Source organism: Marmota monax, unplaced genomic scaffold (genome assembly GCF_021218885.2).
Source record: "Marmota monax isolate L192 unplaced genomic scaffold, Marmota_monax_Labrador192_F-V1.1 WCK01_AAM20220418_F8-fsc00013, whole genome shotgun sequence".
Classification (NCBI taxonomy): Eukaryota; Metazoa; Chordata; class Mammalia; order Rodentia; family Sciuridae; genus Marmota; species Marmota monax.
Window position 1 is genome coordinate 662,109 of NW_026692202.1, and position 18,555 is coordinate 680,663.

An 18,555-nucleotide genomic window follows, 5' to 3' on the forward strand; every position below is an offset into this window, starting at 1 on the left:
AGGATCTTCTCAAAAGACACAACATAAAGTCCATTTTTATCATTAGTAGGTGGGCCTCCAGAAACCATGCTAAAAATAAATTTAAAAATTAAGATTAATGTCTGATCTATAACTGTCACCTCTGCAGCCTACCACCTGACTTGGGAAGACTCATGTGAGATCCCACACACAGCAGCAAGCTATTGTGTTAGAGATCTAAACTGCGCCAACACAAAATCCCTCCTACCTATTATTCTGTCATTCTCTAATCTTGATCTTATGATGGCATCAATAAAAAAAAAGTCTATTGCATCAGGACTTAACTTTTATTTGCAATGTAAAACCTTCCCCCAAATTCCAGCATCTCAGGGTTGATGAGATCTTAGAGATCATTTTCTCTTACTGGTTTTCCTTCTCCCATGAGCTAGTTTGGTTCTCTATGTTATTTATGAAGAGAGAGAACTGACACAATTTATAATAAAAGCATACACATAATGAGATTAAATTCTTTGCATTAAACTGTTAGACAATGCAGAAAGTTGTCACGATAGTGTTTGTATGGAGAACAAACCAGTTGTGCACATAATCAGTCACCACCTGCCTGAACACCAAGTATCAAATACGGTGACACAACTGCACATCACAAAAGTCATTCTGAATGATAATTTTAATGTTTTATTTTGATGTAATTTCACATTTTCAGAAAAATTGTTAGAATAGCTCAAATAACTCTCATTGGCTCTTTATCCACATTTGCCAATTACTATTTTCCTCCACTTGCTTTATCATATATTCTTTTTTTCCTTTGTTAACATTTGGTCCCTTTATCCACAAATATTTATTTCCTAAGAACAAGAGGTTTCAGAATAACGAAAATTTGTGTCAAACAATAAGGTTACCGTTAAAACCATCAGAATAAATTTAAAAGTGATAATAAAAATACTTTTCCTTCATTCCTCCAAAGAGAGAAAGTTTTTGCCTTTTTTGCTTATTGTGCTATTCCTAGACCTTGCCACAGAGCCTGGCACATAGTAGGTGCTCACAAAATACCTGTAAATTTCATAATAGGATGCTATGGTACTATACTGACCACAAAACAAACTATTCCTAAAACAAAACAAAGGCAATAATAACAACATAGCTGGTCATTTCTTTATTATCTATTTGTAATTTGTATGGAACAAAAAGACGGAAAGACTTCAGATGCAAAGGAATTTTGGGAAATTACATTTGTATGATGAGAGAAAACAGATAACCTAAGCAAATGAATCTTTCTGGGTCCCCATCAGGGCTACCATGTGTCCTGCGCCCTCTTCACAGGTAGCGGTTTCTGATGTACTCTCGGTACATGTAAGTGTCCTCTTTACCTAGGGGCTGCATGATTCCTTGACTGGCCTGGATGTGGGCTTGGAAGATCTCTGTAGATTTTCTGTCTACCCTTGGGGGCTGAACTTCATAGATGTTGTCTTGTGAGAAAGCAGAAATGGGTGTTCTGTAATAGAAGAAAGAAGACAATTGCATTAAAGAAAGCAAAATGAAAGACCATGGAGAGCTGTGGTCTCAAAAGCATTTGGGAAATGCTGACCTTGAATAATGTGCTTATTATTAAGGAGCCGAGCCTATAGGAATGACCTCTGCAGTGCCTGGTTTCCTCCTCTGCCTGAAGATGTGCTGGACCAGCACCTGCATGGACACCTTCCCTGACAAAGGGAGGGCAGACTTCTCTGCTGGCAGCCCCATCCTGCTGCCACAAGACTGGGAGCAAGTTTAGGTGGGGGCTGTACCTACATTTTGCTCTTTGTCCTTGGCACATGGTAGGCACACAACACGCAATGGGTTTTTAAAGGAAAAGAGCAGGAATTAGTGAAGTGGGGGTTACTAATAAATTTCTGCCTCCCATGGTTGTTGAATAAATGAGTTTGCTTCAGTAAAGTACTCACTTAGCATAGTGCCTGGCACACCCCAAATGTTAGTAAACATGAACTACTATTAACAATTGCAATGTTTAATCTTTTAAAAATATTTTTTTAGTTGTAGTTGGACATAATACCTTTATTTTATTCATTCATTTTTATGTGGTCCTGAGGATCAAACCCAGCACCCCGCAAGCACCAGGCAAGCGCTCTACCGCTGAGCCCCAGCCCCAGCCCTTAATATTAATTTTTTATTGCAATTCTGAAATCCTGAAAGTTTTAACAACCAAGTTGCTTTGCTACAAAGCCTAACCCTACTGAAACTCATTGGTGTCACATCCTAACCTGAACTAACAGCATTCTCCCCACTTCATGTGAATATTGGTGTGTTTTATATTAGACATGGCCTCAGATCTTAGTAGGGTGTTATTATGAGGTGCATGTACCAAATTGCTGTGCTATCTAATTCTAAATTCTTATCTGGCCTCAGACTTTTGGGTGAAGAACTATGGATCTGTAATAGGCAGCTTCCTTCCTTTTTTGGGATAATTTGGAAAGCATCTAAGAAACTTTCTTTTGAAAAATATCCCTCTGTTCTCACCCACCCAGGCTTCCATAATGCCTGAAACTTCCATCCATCCCCTGGGGAATGCATGGTCTCTGGAAAGACCTTGTCAAGATGCAGCTAGGTATCTGGCACACCCTCAACTTATCATCATCAGATCATCCACTTGTTATTACATTCTTAGCTGGGGGCAGGCCCTCAAGGGTTGAACCAACTAACAAGTCAGGTGCAATACAGTGTGAGTTGAGGGATGGGGTGCTTCTCCACACCAGGACACCCAAGATAACAGAGTGAGAAAACCTGGAGAATCTATTTCTGCTGGGCTGGGACCTTAGCCTTGCTCTTCAGCATTTCATTAGAGGAATCCAAAGGCATACTGGATGCAACTGTTTGGTCAGTTGGGACTTCTGATGTTAGGGGAAATTCTCTATAGTCAGAACAGAACTGGATCCTAGAGCTAGCTGGGTCTGTGACATTTTACTGGACACACAAAGGAAGACAAAAAAGGTACAGTAAACATGTCCTCCCTAAGGGCTCTATCTTCATAGGATGTACCACAATTTAATGTGAGGTTTTCTCATTCTTCCAGAAACCATTAAGGTAGCTCAATGTACTTTGCCTTCATCTAAATTTAGTGCTAACACTATCCTGGGATAATTAGAGACTACATTAATTCACAATGAAATAAAATAAAACTGAAGGTGGAATAGTCTTTCTGGAGGCCAACCTCAATTAATTGTTTTCACCTCAGGACAACATATTTCAACTCAAATTTGGTAGGTAGTTTATGAAATCTATGTACTTACATTTTTAAAGCACTCTAATAATTTCACATAATCTTAGAATGCATCTTATTTAAGCAAATGAAAACCAAAGGGTAAAGTGATTTACTTAAAAGTTCCAAAGATAAAAATAAATAAACACCAGAGTTGAAAAAAAGCCTGAGATGTCTGAATTTCAATTTGTTAGCCTGGCAGGGCTTTTCTTCAAAATGCATAAGAAACAGCTCTTCTAGCATCTGTGGTTGACACTTGATAATGGTGAGTGGTTGGGATAATTAATACATGAACACTTCTTCTCAATTTTCCCTCAGAAAAAAAACAGCAACTCTACAGTCATTTGCATAATTCAAGGTGAGATGCTAGAATTCTTTAATGGTTGATAGTGTTCAGGGCCAAACCATTTAACCAGACCCTTCAGAAAGGTGGCTCCATTAGCATTTTCAGAGATTATCATCAAAGCAGCAATCACAGCAACTCCTCTGGAACCACATATCTGCACCTGTACAGCATCTGCCCCTCCTCAAAGCTCTTTTGCACATATTACTCAAATTTCACATCTACTTTGGAGGCAGGAAGCACAAGGATTATGCTCTTCATTTTATAGATGAGATGCTTAAAGTCTATTTATAAAATGGGACTAATGGCTTCTGTTCTGTCTTTGAAGCCAGATCTTTGCACAAAACAACGTGTACATTGACTAAGATGTTTCAGGCAGGAATCATTAGATATCCACCTCCAATGAATGGATGTTCAAGGATACCTTCTGAGAACTCAAACTTAAATGCTTGGCTGAGAAAGGAAGATTGCTAAGTCACCAAATTGTTACTTTATCTTTCAAGTTACTTTCCCAGACGCCTCAGCTGAACACACATCTGGGCAGGCAGAGGGAGGCACCAGAGCCCAGTAACTGCGAATGGTGCAGCGCTGAGTCAAACATAAAGAGGACCATGAGAACCAGCCACTTCCACCCACTGCAGTGGGTTTCTTATTGGTCAGTCCATCAGAAGTCCTCATCCTACTCATCACAAATTGCTTCAATGTCACGTGGAGTAATGAGAAATGATTCCAAACATTGTAAATATGAAGTGTCAAACACTAGCCTTAAGTGGCTTCAGACTGAGTGGTAGGTGGGTTTAGGTTTTGCAATAACACCCCACTATGGCTCTGTGCAGGGAGTGACAAAATGCACCAACTATTCCTTTGGTCCTTTTTATTCTTCTCAATGCAAAGTCTACATTAAACAATAAAACTGTGGAGGCTGAGGCAGGATGATCATGAGTTCAAAGCCAGCCTCGGCAAAAAGCACCTCAGTGAGACCCTGTCTCTAAATAAAATACAAAATGGGGCTGGGGATGTGGCTCAGTGGTTGAGTGCCCCTGAGTTCAATCCCTAATACCAAAAAAAAAAAAAAAAAAAAAAAGTAAAACAAAATTGTACTGTTGAAATGTTTACTCCTGGATTTGGGACAGAAAAAAGCTGAAGACATTCCCAATATTATTGGTATAATCAGAAAAAGGAGCAGGAAGTAATGGGTTCACAAAGAAATCTCTTTTTCATCATGAAGTCCATCACAGCGAGTTCTTCATCCTCTTAAAACAGTGGTTCTCAAAGTGTGGTCCTTACACCAGCTACATCAGCATCACCAGGAAATATATCAGAGGTATAAATTCTCAGCTCCCATTCCAGACCTTTGGAGTCAGTCACTGAGGGTGAGGCCCAGTAAAGGTGTTTTAGCGGCCTTCCAACTGATTCGGACACTGGCTAAAGCTTGAGAGCTTCTGGTCTAAGAAAACGACCGCCACCACGGGCTGTACGGATGAGCTATGTCAAACACTAAATGAGCTTTCACTGTGGTCAATGCAGCAGCACTGAACATTTTAAAGCAAGAAACTTCTTTTTAAATAATACCAGAGCCCTACGTTTGGAAGGCAAAATTTAACCCTTAATTGTAAAGATGTGAGCAGCAATATTAGATTTAGCATGCACTTCCTAGTGAGTAGATACTTGATTTCTCCATTGACTTATGCATTTCCAAGGTGGGAAAGAAACACAATGTCATCCAAGATGCACATAAGGGGCTGAAAGCTCTGCCTTGTCTCTGGGGGTATTAGAAAGAGATGGAAGTAAACCCAGTATCACTTCCAACACTCCAAAACCAAATAGTCTTTTTATTAGCTTAGATGGCATCTGTTTCTGTATGAAAAGGCCAGTATTTAAGCATTAAATGATGTGGAAATTGTGAGACTATTTTATTATTCATTCCAGTGGAGAGAGCTGGCTTATTATTGCACTTTCATAGTAAAATAAATTTTAAAAATCCACATTTCTCCCCTAGCCATAAGCAGAGGGAATGTATTTTTTAAACCACTTTTCATAGCCCCCAAAGGGATAAGACCTATTGTCCCTCATTCAAATACCAGCAGTATTTTTGGAGATAAAATATTATAATCGCAACATTGTAGGCTCATTTCCTTTTATCTTCAAAACCTGGTTCCATCTTCAAGGAGAGTTCTGTACTTCCCCTCAAGGAATGTTCCAGTCTTATTTAGAATAATATATTTACCAATTCATTTATGGGCTGTTTAGCACATACTGTTATTGCCTCAAACACGGAGCACTTGGCCTTAACTGCACTTTCCATTCATGGAAGAGAAACACTTCAGGCAGAAATTCATTAGACAAACCAGATGTTTTTAAAGAAAATCTTTGTTGGTGCCCTTTTAAGCTCTTTCTTCAGTGTAGTATTATTCACTTGGCTGGTTATGATATGACCATTTCTGATTATTATCTACCTTCTATTTGGGTACAGAATTAATGTCTGAGTCCTTTATAGTTCCTGTTGATATTTTTTATGACTTGCACATCAAACACATTGGTTTGATAAGAAAATATTTCATTGATCAAACTGAAGTCCTTTCAAAATTGAGTAATGCCATGATGATTTATGGTTGGTGATTGAAATACTAGAAAATATTTGTATAATTTCAATGATTTTTATAAATGTAATATTTTTCTGTATATTAAAATCTTATATGCTTTTTCTATGACTAGCGTTTTGGCATATATCAAACCCCACTTAGATTTCCAGAAAACTTACAGTTCTGGTTGCTGAATATATTTCCTTTCCCAATGATCCTTTTCTGTGGCTACCAAAACTCTAATTTTTTCTCTCAAGGTTATTATATTCATATAACTAAATGATTCTTTATTGGTCACAATAGAGTCACAGAATCAAGAGAGTATTATAGCTGAAGAGGATCCTATGGAAGGCTTTGACCTTGACCGACTAGTTCGTTTGCAAATGATGGTCATCATTAGGTCATTTCTCTAATAGTTACTTAAAAACTATAATTAGAGCAAAACAATAATTATGCTCCACTTAAGAAAATACTTTGGTCCTAGTTGTGCAAAACCTTAGCAAATGTTCTTAATAGTAACACTTTGTCTTTCTGCTGGTCTTGCCAGGAAATAGTATCCTTGTGACATAAGTTGTGGTGGTGTGGTCTATGATGTACATTACCTTGATATGTTTCTCTTTTTCGAGCTTTGATTATTATGGCTTTGATTTTGCTCAGTGGTTTTAGTCCTCAGTTTGTGGGCACCATTCTAACATTTGGTTGATGTCCATTGCTTCTGTTTAGTTCTCTCATTAGATTATTTGTATCTTTCCAACAAGGTATTCACACACTGAAGCCCCACCTCAAATACTACCTAAGAGTATTCTATCAAGATGATACAGTGAGAATGTATGTGTTTCTTCATATTAAAAAATCAAGGAATATTACCCAAATTCTGTGGACCAGTATACAGATGTCTGAATCCAAAATGCAGCTCTTGAACTACACTTGTCCAATATGGTAGCCATTAGCCATAAGTAGCTATTTATATGTGTATTTAAATTAATAAAAATTCAATATTTAAAAAATAGTTTCTCTATAGTACTAGCCACATGTCAAGTGCTTGATAGCCACCTGTGGCTAATGGCTACCATAGTGGAAAGTGTAGACATGGGACATTGTTGAGAACCGTTTGTGGGCTATGTTGTGCATCGTATTCTAGTGAATACGATAATCCAGTATCTGGGAACTTCCAGTGGACATTTCTTCTGATCAACTGCCCAGAGACATGTGGATTTCTATTCTGCTCTGCTTGGTCCCACACAGCACAGAGGTGGGGTGGCCTGTTGTAGCCACACAGCCCCTCTGAGATGGGTCTGACCTGCCAAGATGCCTTGAAATCTTTGAAGGTTTATTTTGACTCCGCCTTTGAAGTACCCCCTTAAATAAACCATGGGAGTCATTTTCTAGTTGTTCAACTCCAGCTCCTCTGTGGGCTGGACCTAACAGGGGCTCTCCTTTACAAACTATACTTTGTCATTTGTCCTTCACTAATTATTCTAGCCTTTACTATTTCCCAGGTGGCTTACACCCCACTGAGCAGGAAGAAGTACCTCCCAACAAGGCACTGGCTGCCTCCCCATAGGAAATTTTCATCATCACAGAAAGTTCTGTGGGACAGCACTATTCTAAAATGTCTTTCCTGTTATTTTTTTTCCTCAAAAATTCTGTGTACCTTTGTCTTTCTAAGCCCATTATAATATACCTCTACATAGCATTTATGACTATTCAGTCCTTTAATTACGTGTTTGTTAATAAGTATTTTATCTCTCATCTGTTTACCCAGTGGTACAAGTTTATATGATTCTTTGAATCATATGCTTGATTCTTTCCCTGTGATAGTCTTCCAGATAATGAAATCCTTATTATCCTTCTAAAGTGACCAGAATTTAAAAAAAAAAAAATCATCATTACAAATGTGGGATTTTAAACATATTTGTTGAGTTTTATTCCATTCCAGTTATTCTTCTTATTGAAATTCAAATGGTCCAGGAAATTCAAATTATCCTCTTCAGGTTTATTCCTGAGTCCTTTTGATATGACCCTAGTAATCTCTGATTGCTTTTTTATTATATGGATTGACAAGAACTTCTAGGTTTAGTCTGTACATATCCTAACACAGTCCTGGAATCAGATATCTCTCCCAGAGCTCTGGGTCCTTTAGCAGGGGGATTGGTATTTTAAGACTATAATGCAGGTACTAGGAATTCTCACTGTTATTGGGCCATTGTATGTGTGCATGCATGTGTAAATAAAAGCCATGCCTAGGAGAATCTTGTTTGTGAAACAACAAAAGGATGATAGAATTAAAATACCCCTCCTTTATGTGGTACTGGGGATTGAACCCAGAGCTCACAAGTGCTAGGCAAGTGCTGTACCACTGAGCTACAACCGATCCTCATATACTCCATGTTTATTTAATCCCTTAGTAAACATATAACAGCTTCAAAATAACAACAAAACCGCTATCAAAATGATTCCTGAAAACTGACTTTGTTTGTATATACTTTCTCTATTGCTTTCCTAATTTTTTCAGAGTTGCACTAGATTACACATTATTTGAGCAGATACCAATAACATCCCCTCTCTCCCCTTATACCCTCATTTTAGTTCTATAGGCAACTATAATTTATTATTCATGATGGGTGTTTTGTTAATATCTGTGCTAGCTTTCTGTTTAGTTCTCTCATTAGGTTTATAATCAATTTATAAAGAGAGGAAAGGTTTATTTTGACTCCATTTTGAAGGTTTTAGTTCATGATCAATTGTTCCACTGCTTTTGGGCCCATGGCAAGGAAGTACATCATGGCAAGAGGGCATGGCAGAGGCAGCTGCTTACCTCATGACATCTAGAAGCAAAGAAAGAAGGGGGGCCAGGGTCCTTCGTGGGCATGCCCCAAGTGCTCTGATTTCCTTGCTCTAGGCCCTACCTCCTAAAGGTTCTACCAATTCACAGTAATGCCATGAGATGGGACCTAGTCTTTAATACATGGGTCTGTGGGAGTTACTGATCCAAACCATAGCAATGTCATTTTAATTATCTAAAGCTCATTCTCCACTAGTCTCCACAAGGAGGGTCCAAGAGAATAATACCTCCCGAGTTCTTATTCATTGATAACAAAATGTCTCTACTTTTATACTTAAAAGCTTTAAAAATAAAATTCCCAGCCCACATTTTCTTTTCTTGAGAATCTGAAATATATTACTCTATATTCTTTTTTTTTTGTAGCCTAAAGTGTTGTATCGAAAAAGCTTTATGATAATAATTTTCCTTCTCTTAAAAATCACTTGCTCTTTTTGTCTGGATGTCTAAAGGATTTCTCCTACTTTTTTTGAGCAAGGGGTACCAGGGATTGAACTCAGGGGGCGCTCAACCACTGAGCCACATCCTCAGCCTTATTTTTTGTATTTTATTAGAAACAGAGTCTCACTGAGTTGCTTACTGCCTAGCCATTGCTGAGGCTGGCTTTCAACTCGTGATTCTCCTGTCTCAGCCTCCTGAGCTGCTGGGATTAGAGGCATGAGCCTCCATACCTTGCAGATTTTTTTCCCCTTTAAAGTACAGTTAACATATACTACATCCTGGTGTTAATCATTCTGGGTCAATATTCTCAGGTATGTGGTGTGTTCTTTCAATATACAATTTTAGGTAACTTTTTATTCCAGGATTTTTTCACTATTTTAAATATTTTTTTCTGTCCCCTTACTTTGCTTTGCTGTTTTAAAACTCCTATTTCCTACGTTAAATCTTCTTTGCCTGTTGTATTAAATACTGTTGTCAGTATTTAATATTTTCTTCTAAATTCTCTTTATATCTTTCTTCATTTCTTTTTGAATTTTAAAGTTTTGTATTTTAGCTCATTTTGAAATAGTTCCTTTTGATCTCTCATACTTCTTTCTGGATGCTTTTGTTGACTATAGGGATGTTATTCTGTCTGTGTTCTGTTGTTCTTCAGATAACTTTATATGGAAATGGCCCTTGGTACTTTTTTATTGCTCATTTTGCAAAATTAGTTTTCCTGAGTCCTGAGAAGAGGGTTTTAGTTCAGGGAAACTAGTGAAGTATTAGAAATCATGGCTAAGACTGCCCTAGGGTTGCCTTCCCCCACTTTTATCTGGACTTTCACTTTACTTCAAGGAAAGTATGTGAAGGCCCCAGCCCCTTTCAGAACTCACTAAGCAGCCTGGGACCACAATGACCTGGTATCAAGTTGGGTGAAATGCCTCTTGGTGTCAGCTGCTCTGCTCAGAGTCACTGCAGTGACTTATCGTGAGCACTTGTTAGCTATTCTGGGGTCCCTGTTCTCAGGACTATCAGATGCCCAATGTTCCCTCTTTGATTCTTTCCCTTGAACAATATGGAGTCATGCAGGTCGATGGCTGTTGGTATTTACCTCCACACCTGCTTATATTTTGACATTTGTGGGGCACCTTGTCATGTAGTTTTGAAGTGTTGTCTGTGGGTATTGAGTTTTGCCATTTAGTTGTTCTCTGTTTCTGTGTGAAGATTCAGAGAGACTTTTAAAACTGTGCTGCTGTCTTTTTCTTTTTTAAAAAATACTTATTTTTTAGTTGTAGTTGGACATAATATCTTTTTTTAAAATTCTTTTATTTTTATGTGGTGTTGAGGATCAAACCCAGGACCTCACACGTGCTAGGCAAGCGCTCTACCGCTGAGCCACAATCCCAGCCCTGCTGCTGTCTTTTTCTAAGAACCCATTAGTCACATCTATTTTAACAAGGATATTTTTCACCTATCCCTCAAACTGACCCCTAAATTGGAGGTACAGTTGCCTGCATGACCCCACTCTCCCTTGTCGCTGGGAAGCATTGCCACGCTGCCTCTCCTTATCCAGGGCTGCCCTCCCTGCAGCTCTTTCCCACCTTCTGAGGCGGGCCTTGCTCTCCTTGGAGACAGCTGCTTACCACAGGTGTCCAGATGCAGCAGCTCACTTATCACTGTTCCCAAGAGTTTTTACTTTCCTTTGCCACACTGGATCTGGGAGCAGATGGGCAGTCTCTCTGTTTATAGGTCAGTAGGTTACAAGAAACCTTGATGAAGACAGTTACACATGTCCAGAGATCTTGGACTTCTAAGTTCTACTATAATGAGAAGAATAGGCAGGATAACTGAGTGGCCAGATAGACAGACTGTAGAATAACATAGATCACATTCCTCCAATATCCACTTGAACTTCCCTTCTAGTGTATATAGAAACTGGAAAGCAAAAAGCAATACCCAGACTCTCTTGCAATTTAGGTTCAAAATGTGACTATGTACTGCTTGTGTTCCCGCGATGCTTTGATTTGGAACTAAATCATGTGGAAAGAAGCAGGATGTGGGTTTCTAGTGTGCAGACTGTGGCAAAGGCAATGTGTTCTTGAGTTGGCTAGTGCAGTGGCAGCTTCCTGAATCTAGCTGATGTGGTTGGTTTAGAGCCAACAGCTGCTGTGATCACCTGCGATCAATGCAGATGGAGCAGCTACTCTGGCGGTTTGCTGTATGGCCCTGGGAATCATTCCTGGAAGCTTGGTCCACAGTCTTTTTCTTCAGCCCTCAAGTGATTCTGAAAGCCACCTAAAATCTTAGAAAAAATCACTTTCTGTTCACCTAGAGTGGATTATCTTTCTGCAACCGACCCCTGACCACCACAGCCAGCCAATGTGTAAAGTGCATCCAGCTCCAGCCTCCTTATTTTAATCAGGAGCAGGTACCCAGGCTCCACATGACTCCCCAAGGGAACAGAAACGATAGTCCATCGCACGCACACACAAAAGTGACAATGGTAGTACTTTTTATGTTTTAGCCACAGTCATTAATATTTTTTATTGATCTAGGAATGGAAAAATGATATTCTTTTTATGTTCTCCTTGAGAATTATAATGTAAAAATGTCATTTGTGTTTTGTAACACAACTTCCAGTTTTAAAGAAATGAAGCATGATGAGTTTCTGACCTGAAACAGGTAAATGCTTCCAATTTGGAATGTAATGATTTGGGGAATCATTCCCAGAAGATTGGTCTACTAAGCTGGATGGTTCCACTTCCATTTGTGGACATATTACCTACCTTAGTATAAAAAGACCTGCAGTTTTTCTGCATTTTCTGCAGCCAGTGATACATGGCTGCATTGTTTTGGGCTCCAACTTGAATGCTCACCTGCTGTTTAATGACAGAGTGCTTTGCTTTAAGCCACAGGGGACAGGAACTGGTTATACTGCACAGCACTGGGTCTGAGAGGGCATTTCAGCCAATAAGGACAGGTGGCACATGAAGCACACAACAGCTGTTCACAAAAGGCAAAGAATGCAACAGATCCTGCCAGAGTCATCCTTTCTCCCTGCCTGTAAGCAGGACCAGATTTTCCCTTGGGGCAACTGGTCATCTATGAGACATTTACACAGTGACCTTTTGGGAGCTGTGTCCCTTCTGTACTCACATTTCCTGTAACAGCAGGCACTGTGGTGTCTGTCAGTGAGTTGCATGGCCATGTGTCTTGTCTCTCACATGCAGGTGATGACACCCTACTTAATTTTACATGCCCATTCTGGTAGGTGCACCTTTTCCTGATTATTTACAAAGTACTACACCATTGAGTTTCTCAGTCACATTGCTACATGTTTTGCAATCTGCATCTTTTTTCGAATAACCTTTTTATTTCAGAGCCATTTTAGGTTTATAGAATTACTATGTAGAGTATAGCATTCCCACAGGCCCTTCACCCAATTTTCTGAATTATTAACATCTTCCTTTATTATGATACATCTGTTGCAATTATATTAGTCTATACTTAATTTTTATCAAATTCCCTTTTTCTGTTCTAGGGTGCCATCCAGGATATATTACATTAGTAGTCATGTAGGCTTCTCTTGGCAGTGACAGTTTCTCAGTGTCACTCATTTTTGCTGACCTTGACAATTCCAAGGTGTACTTACATTCATCTTTTCAGGGGTTTCCTTTACTTCACTAACAATAAGAATCAGGGAATCAGAAGAAATCAATATACCACTGGAAGAAGGTATCAGCAGGGTCTGAGCCTTTAAAGCAACACCTGTCTTGAGCTTTCATAAAGACACTCATCATGCTTCCCCAAGTGACTGTGAGTATGTGAGGCGTGCTGGGTGCACTGTCTGCCCCCTGGATATGCAGAGAGATGCCCAGCAAATTTCTGGGAAGGGTCCAATGGAGCCATATTTCCCAACCTGGCCGATCATTACATCCAGATGGAGAATGCTATAAAGCACAGATTAGCAGGCCTCAGGCCAGGCATGCTGGATCAGAATCTCCAGCAAGGGGGTTTTGAATTCTGTATTTTATAATCCCTTTTTAAAAATAATAATGTTATTATTTTTAAATAGAATACTATAAAGAAATCATAGCCTATAATCTGTTAGTATCATTAACATAAATAAAATAATAAACATAGAAAATTTAGAGTAACCAAAAGTCCAGAATGAAACTGAGTACCCCCTACCCAATAACCTGTTTAATCATTTACTAGGGACACTTTGGTTTCTCCTGTTTTATTGTTGTTTGCTTTGAGATTTGTATTTCTACAGCTTCCCAAGGTATTTGAGTATAACCACTAATTTGGAACCATGATTACAGAAGAAACAAAAAAATTCATCTGTGGGAGAGTAGAATGCTCCTTTCAGTCTGAAATTTATTATAAACTTATGAAGGGCTGCTCCTCCTTTTCCTCTCTTGCACAGCCAGTCCCCAAACCAGGAGATGGGTGGACATCTGCACAGGGAGGCAGCCTGTGACAGCCTGGGGGAGCTGGATCTCAAATGGCATGAGAAGGGTATTCACACTGCAAGGGGGCACCTCGAGGATTCAGAGCCCAAGCAAGGGGAGGGATGCATCCTCGAGTATGTTGTCCCCACAATGGGAGTCAGAGCCTGAATGGGGGGGCATCTACATAAGGAAAGGGGTGAATGTAGGGTGATGGGAGACTGGTTACATATGGGCAGGTTAATTGGATCAATAAATATAATACTATAATAAGGGTAATGGGAGCTAAATCCCTCACTGTTGGAGAAGATGGTTAACTGATATGAAAAGGAAAAAGGATAGAATAAACCCTGGATATCCTACAGTTAGAGCTATCACTATGAACTTAGAGATTTAAATATACATATGTTATTTATAAGTAAATATCAAATACATATTTATGTTCTAAAATATATAAAACAGATACACCAGGTATGTGGTGCATTCCCATTATCCCAGCAACTTGGGAGGGTGAGGCAGGAGGATCACAATTTTGAGGCCAGCCTTAGCAATTTAGCAAGGCCTTAAGCAACTTAGTGAGACCTGGTTTCAAAATAAAACGTAAAAGGGGCTGGATATGTGACTAAGAAATCCCCAGTACAAAAATAAAACAGATGCATATATATTACTTACATGTACACACACACACACACACGTGTAATGCGTGTATGCTCTTTGAATGGGCCTGGGAGCAGAGACTCTGCAGTGGGCATAGGTACACCTAGTGCCCAGATCCTGGCTTTAATACCATTTTCCACTAAAAAGAATCAGGGATCCTTGGAGAAATGACTGATTTCCAGGCGAGGACAGGCAAAGAACATGATGAGCCTAAAACATCTTGTGCCAGAAATCAAGGAAGTGCTCTAAGAATGATGAGGACATGCCCAAAGGACACAGGAGCAGGCTAAAGGGATCTGGTAAAATTAGGGACAATTTGAACATCAAAATAAATCATGACTATAACAGGTTATACCTCATTGAATAAATAGTAACTCAAGATTTCATATTGAGAAAAATAAATACATGAAAAATGGAATGCTAGATGAAAAAAGGATATTTATATAGTTTCAAAGTACCTTCTGTGAAATATTCATTAATTAAAAGAAAGCTCTGAAATTAAAATAAACATCATCAGCAATAGGACTGAAATTGAGCACCACCTGACTGGATGCAATGAAAAGAACTCACCGTCACTCCTGTGATGTTTCTGCCAGCATTCCTTCTTAAGATGATGAACTTTTACTGTATTACAATTTCAGGACTCTAGTGGTGGCTTAGATTGGTGGTTCTGACTCAAGGTCTCTCACAAGGTTGCAGTCAAGCTGTTGGCTACAGCTACAATAACTTAAGGCTTCCCGGGGCTGGGGAATCCATTTCTCAGCTCACCCAATTGGTTGACAGTCCTCAGTTTCTCATCGGCAGCTAGATGCTTGAGTTTCTTATGAGCCTATCTATGGGGCTGTTACCAACATAAGCTTGCCTTCCACAGAATAAGTGATTCAACAAATCACTTTTATAACATTGTCACTTCTACTGTATGCTCTTTTCTATAGTTTGAATCTTGACTCTTCCCCAAAGGCGCATGTGGTAAAGGCTTGAGTCCCTAGGCCATGGCTAATAAACTTTTAAGGGGCAGGGCCTAATGGGAAATTCTTAGATCATTTGAGGATGTGCTCTCAAAGGGGACTGTGGGACCCCCCACCTCTTCCTCTTTCTTTTTTGCTCCCTGGCTCATTATGTAAGCAGGTCTGTTCTGCTACACACTCCTGCCATGATGTGCTACCTCACCACAGACCCAAAGTTGAGGGGTCAATCAATCATGAAACCTCCAAAATTGTGAACCAAAATAAACATTTTCTCCTTATGAACTAATATTCTCAGGTATTTTGTTATAACAACAGCAAGCTGACTAACATTCTTGATCCTAAGATTGACCCCGGTACAAATGAGAGGAGATTATGTAAGGATACGAATAACAGAGGTGAGGTCAATTTGAAGGCTGGCTACCACACTTTGATTTGATTCATAATTTGAAGATAATCATGACAAATCAAATCCATGGCCATTCTACAAAATAACTGGCCTGCATTCTTCAAAATATCAAGGTCATGGAGATCAAGGAAGAATAGGGATGGGTTCCAATATGAGATTCTGGACTGCATCTTCTTGCATTAAAGGGCATTATTGGAACAACTGGCAAAACCCTACTGATTATATTTGACTTTGTAGGAGAATATTCTTATTTTTAGGAAATACCTACTAAAGTGTTATGAGAGAAAGGATATCAGGTCTACAACTTATTTGCAAATGATTGGGTCAGGAGAGGGTATTCTTTGTTCTATATTTTTAACCATAAGTAAGTTTGAGATTTTTTTTCAAATTAAAAAGGTATATAAATTTTAAAGACCCTGAAAGAAATTTAAATTTATCTAAATTAAACTATTAGATTTCTATGAAACTGCTGCTTTTATAGGTCAGAAATGAATGCATATTGGTAATTTCATATGGTTCAATTTAATACAGGAAAATTCCAACGAATTAATCAACACCAAAGATAATGAAATTAAGGATTTCAATAAAAATGCAAAATAATTCACAGTGCCCTTTTGAGGATCTCTCTCCTGCAATTACTCACTCTTTGGCCAGTGTCACCAACATCTGCCTCTGTGCAGACTCCTTTCATGAACACACTGAGAACCTGTAGTGACTCCTATTTTAGAAATGATCCTTTCACTTCATTTTCCCTCCAGATACAGACCTACTTCTTTGTATCACTTTGCAGCAGCGTTTTTTGAAAGACGGTTTTCTACTCCCATGTCTCCTTACTCTCTTCCCATTTTTCCTAAATTCGCCCCAGGGAGGCTTGCAAGGTCACCAACCACCAAAACTCACTCATTAAGGTCATCAATAAATTTCCTATTGCCTAAACCAATAATGCATTTCTCTAATCAGAACTGCTGCTCACTCCTTCCTTCTAGAAACACTTTCTCTTCTTGGTTGCTGTGAAACCACACTTCTCTTGAGTTTCTTCCTACTTTCCTCTCTGCTTATATCCCTTGCCACCAACAATTCATCCTCCAGGAGAACCTACTGTTACCTTTTAGGGATGTAAATCAGATGATGCCACTCTTCACTTCAGAATCACAGCTAAGCTAATCACAGCTGCGAGGCCCTGTGGATCTGGTCCTTGCCCATTCCTTACTCCATCTCATTGCAGCTTCCTCTGTGCCTCTTACCCAGTCTTCTGGGTGCCAAGTTTGTTCTGGTCTTTTGTATATGTTCTCTCTGCTTCAAATATTCTTACCCAGTGATCTCATGACACACTCTTCCTTTTCATTCACATTTCAGCTTAAATGTTAACTCGTCAGAGAACTTCCCCCAAACCTAATCTAAGATAGCATCTGACTCTTACCTGTCCCAATCACCATTTCCCTGGTTTGTGGCCTTCTGAGCATTAATTCTAATAGGAAACTCTTATTAGTTTATTAGTTTAATGCCTGTCTGCCTACCCTAGAACAGAAAGGCCCTAGAGAACTTCATCAGTCTTGTTCTTCACTGTATCCCCAGTGTCTAGAACAGTTCCTAACACATAGTAGGTACTTAATAAATATCTGCTATATAAATGAAATGCCTCCTTTCTGTTTCAAGCTGTTAATGATCCCAGCTATTAGATGACTCATGTCCATGGTAATGACAGTTACCAGAATCTTAGAAATGACCTTCACTCCAAATCACCTTGCCAATCTCAGACCAAAGGAAGAAACTTCAGAACATTGCTGTGGAAGGTTATCCAGCCTCCACTTCCGTGTTCTCCGTGATGGAAGAATTCATGATTTTCAATGACAGAGGTTTACATGACATCATGGGTAGCTCTAATTGTTGGAAAGATTTTCTCTTCAGCAACCCTTAATCTTTGTTCTACTTACTGGTTCCAAAAGCAATTCAAAAAGCCTTGCTTCACCTGACAACAATTCAAATATTACTTGAGGGAATGATCACATGACTCCTAATCCTCTTGTTTGAGATAAATTCTCCCAGCTATCTCAACACTTCACATGACATAAAAAATTAACCAACACTGCATGTGAGAAAGGTCTGCAAAATTTTAGCAGCTTGGTTTAAAAAAGATCAAACTACTCTGAGCATCTTATCTGAGAACTACAATATACGAGTGTCCTTGGATATCCAGGGAACACAGTCTCATTTCTCATGGCTGTCCTGTTCTTGTAACAGCCTGCTTCTCAGCATCGTGCCTTTTCTGATACTGAGAGAACTGGAACAATCACAGACACTCAGGCCTACAAGCATTTTCCTGAGACAAAGACTTATCTTTTTCAGAACACATTTGTGACTCCATGTTTTCATTTCCAAATAAATTTTACATTTTAACAAGATGAGAGAAAGCTCTCATGATGTAACTGTTCACTAATTAGGTTTGCAGCAAAGGCTCTTTGTGAGGGCATTAAACAGTTTACTCCACAAGTTGCTTATAAGCAAAAATCAATTTGGATCTTACCCTCTTTGGGCTTTCACTGTGTGTATAATGTAGGAAGAAAAATATCTGTTGTGGCTAACCAGACAACATTTTGGTGCCTATTTGTTTACTCTTCTGTGACTTTCACTACAGACTAAGAACTCAATAAATG

General features: G+C 39.1%; 1 protein-coding gene across 4 annotated transcripts in view; it reads right to left on the reverse strand.

Annotated features, from left to right (window-relative positions):
* Positions 1-1,117: 1,117 nt before the first annotated feature.
* Fig4 (FIG4 phosphoinositide 5-phosphatase) overlaps positions 1,118-18,555 on the reverse strand; it is a 111,484-nt gene continuing 94,046 nt past the window's right edge. For all 4 annotated transcript variants that reach the window (XM_046430065.2, XM_046430055.2, XM_046430039.2 and 1 more), the window contains one exon: positions 1,118-1,471. In XM_046430065.2, the coding sequence (XP_046286021.1) occupies positions 1,294-1,471 (178 nt within the window). In that variant the 3' untranslated portion in view covers positions 1,118-1,293. The remainder of the gene's footprint in view (positions 1,472-18,555) is intronic.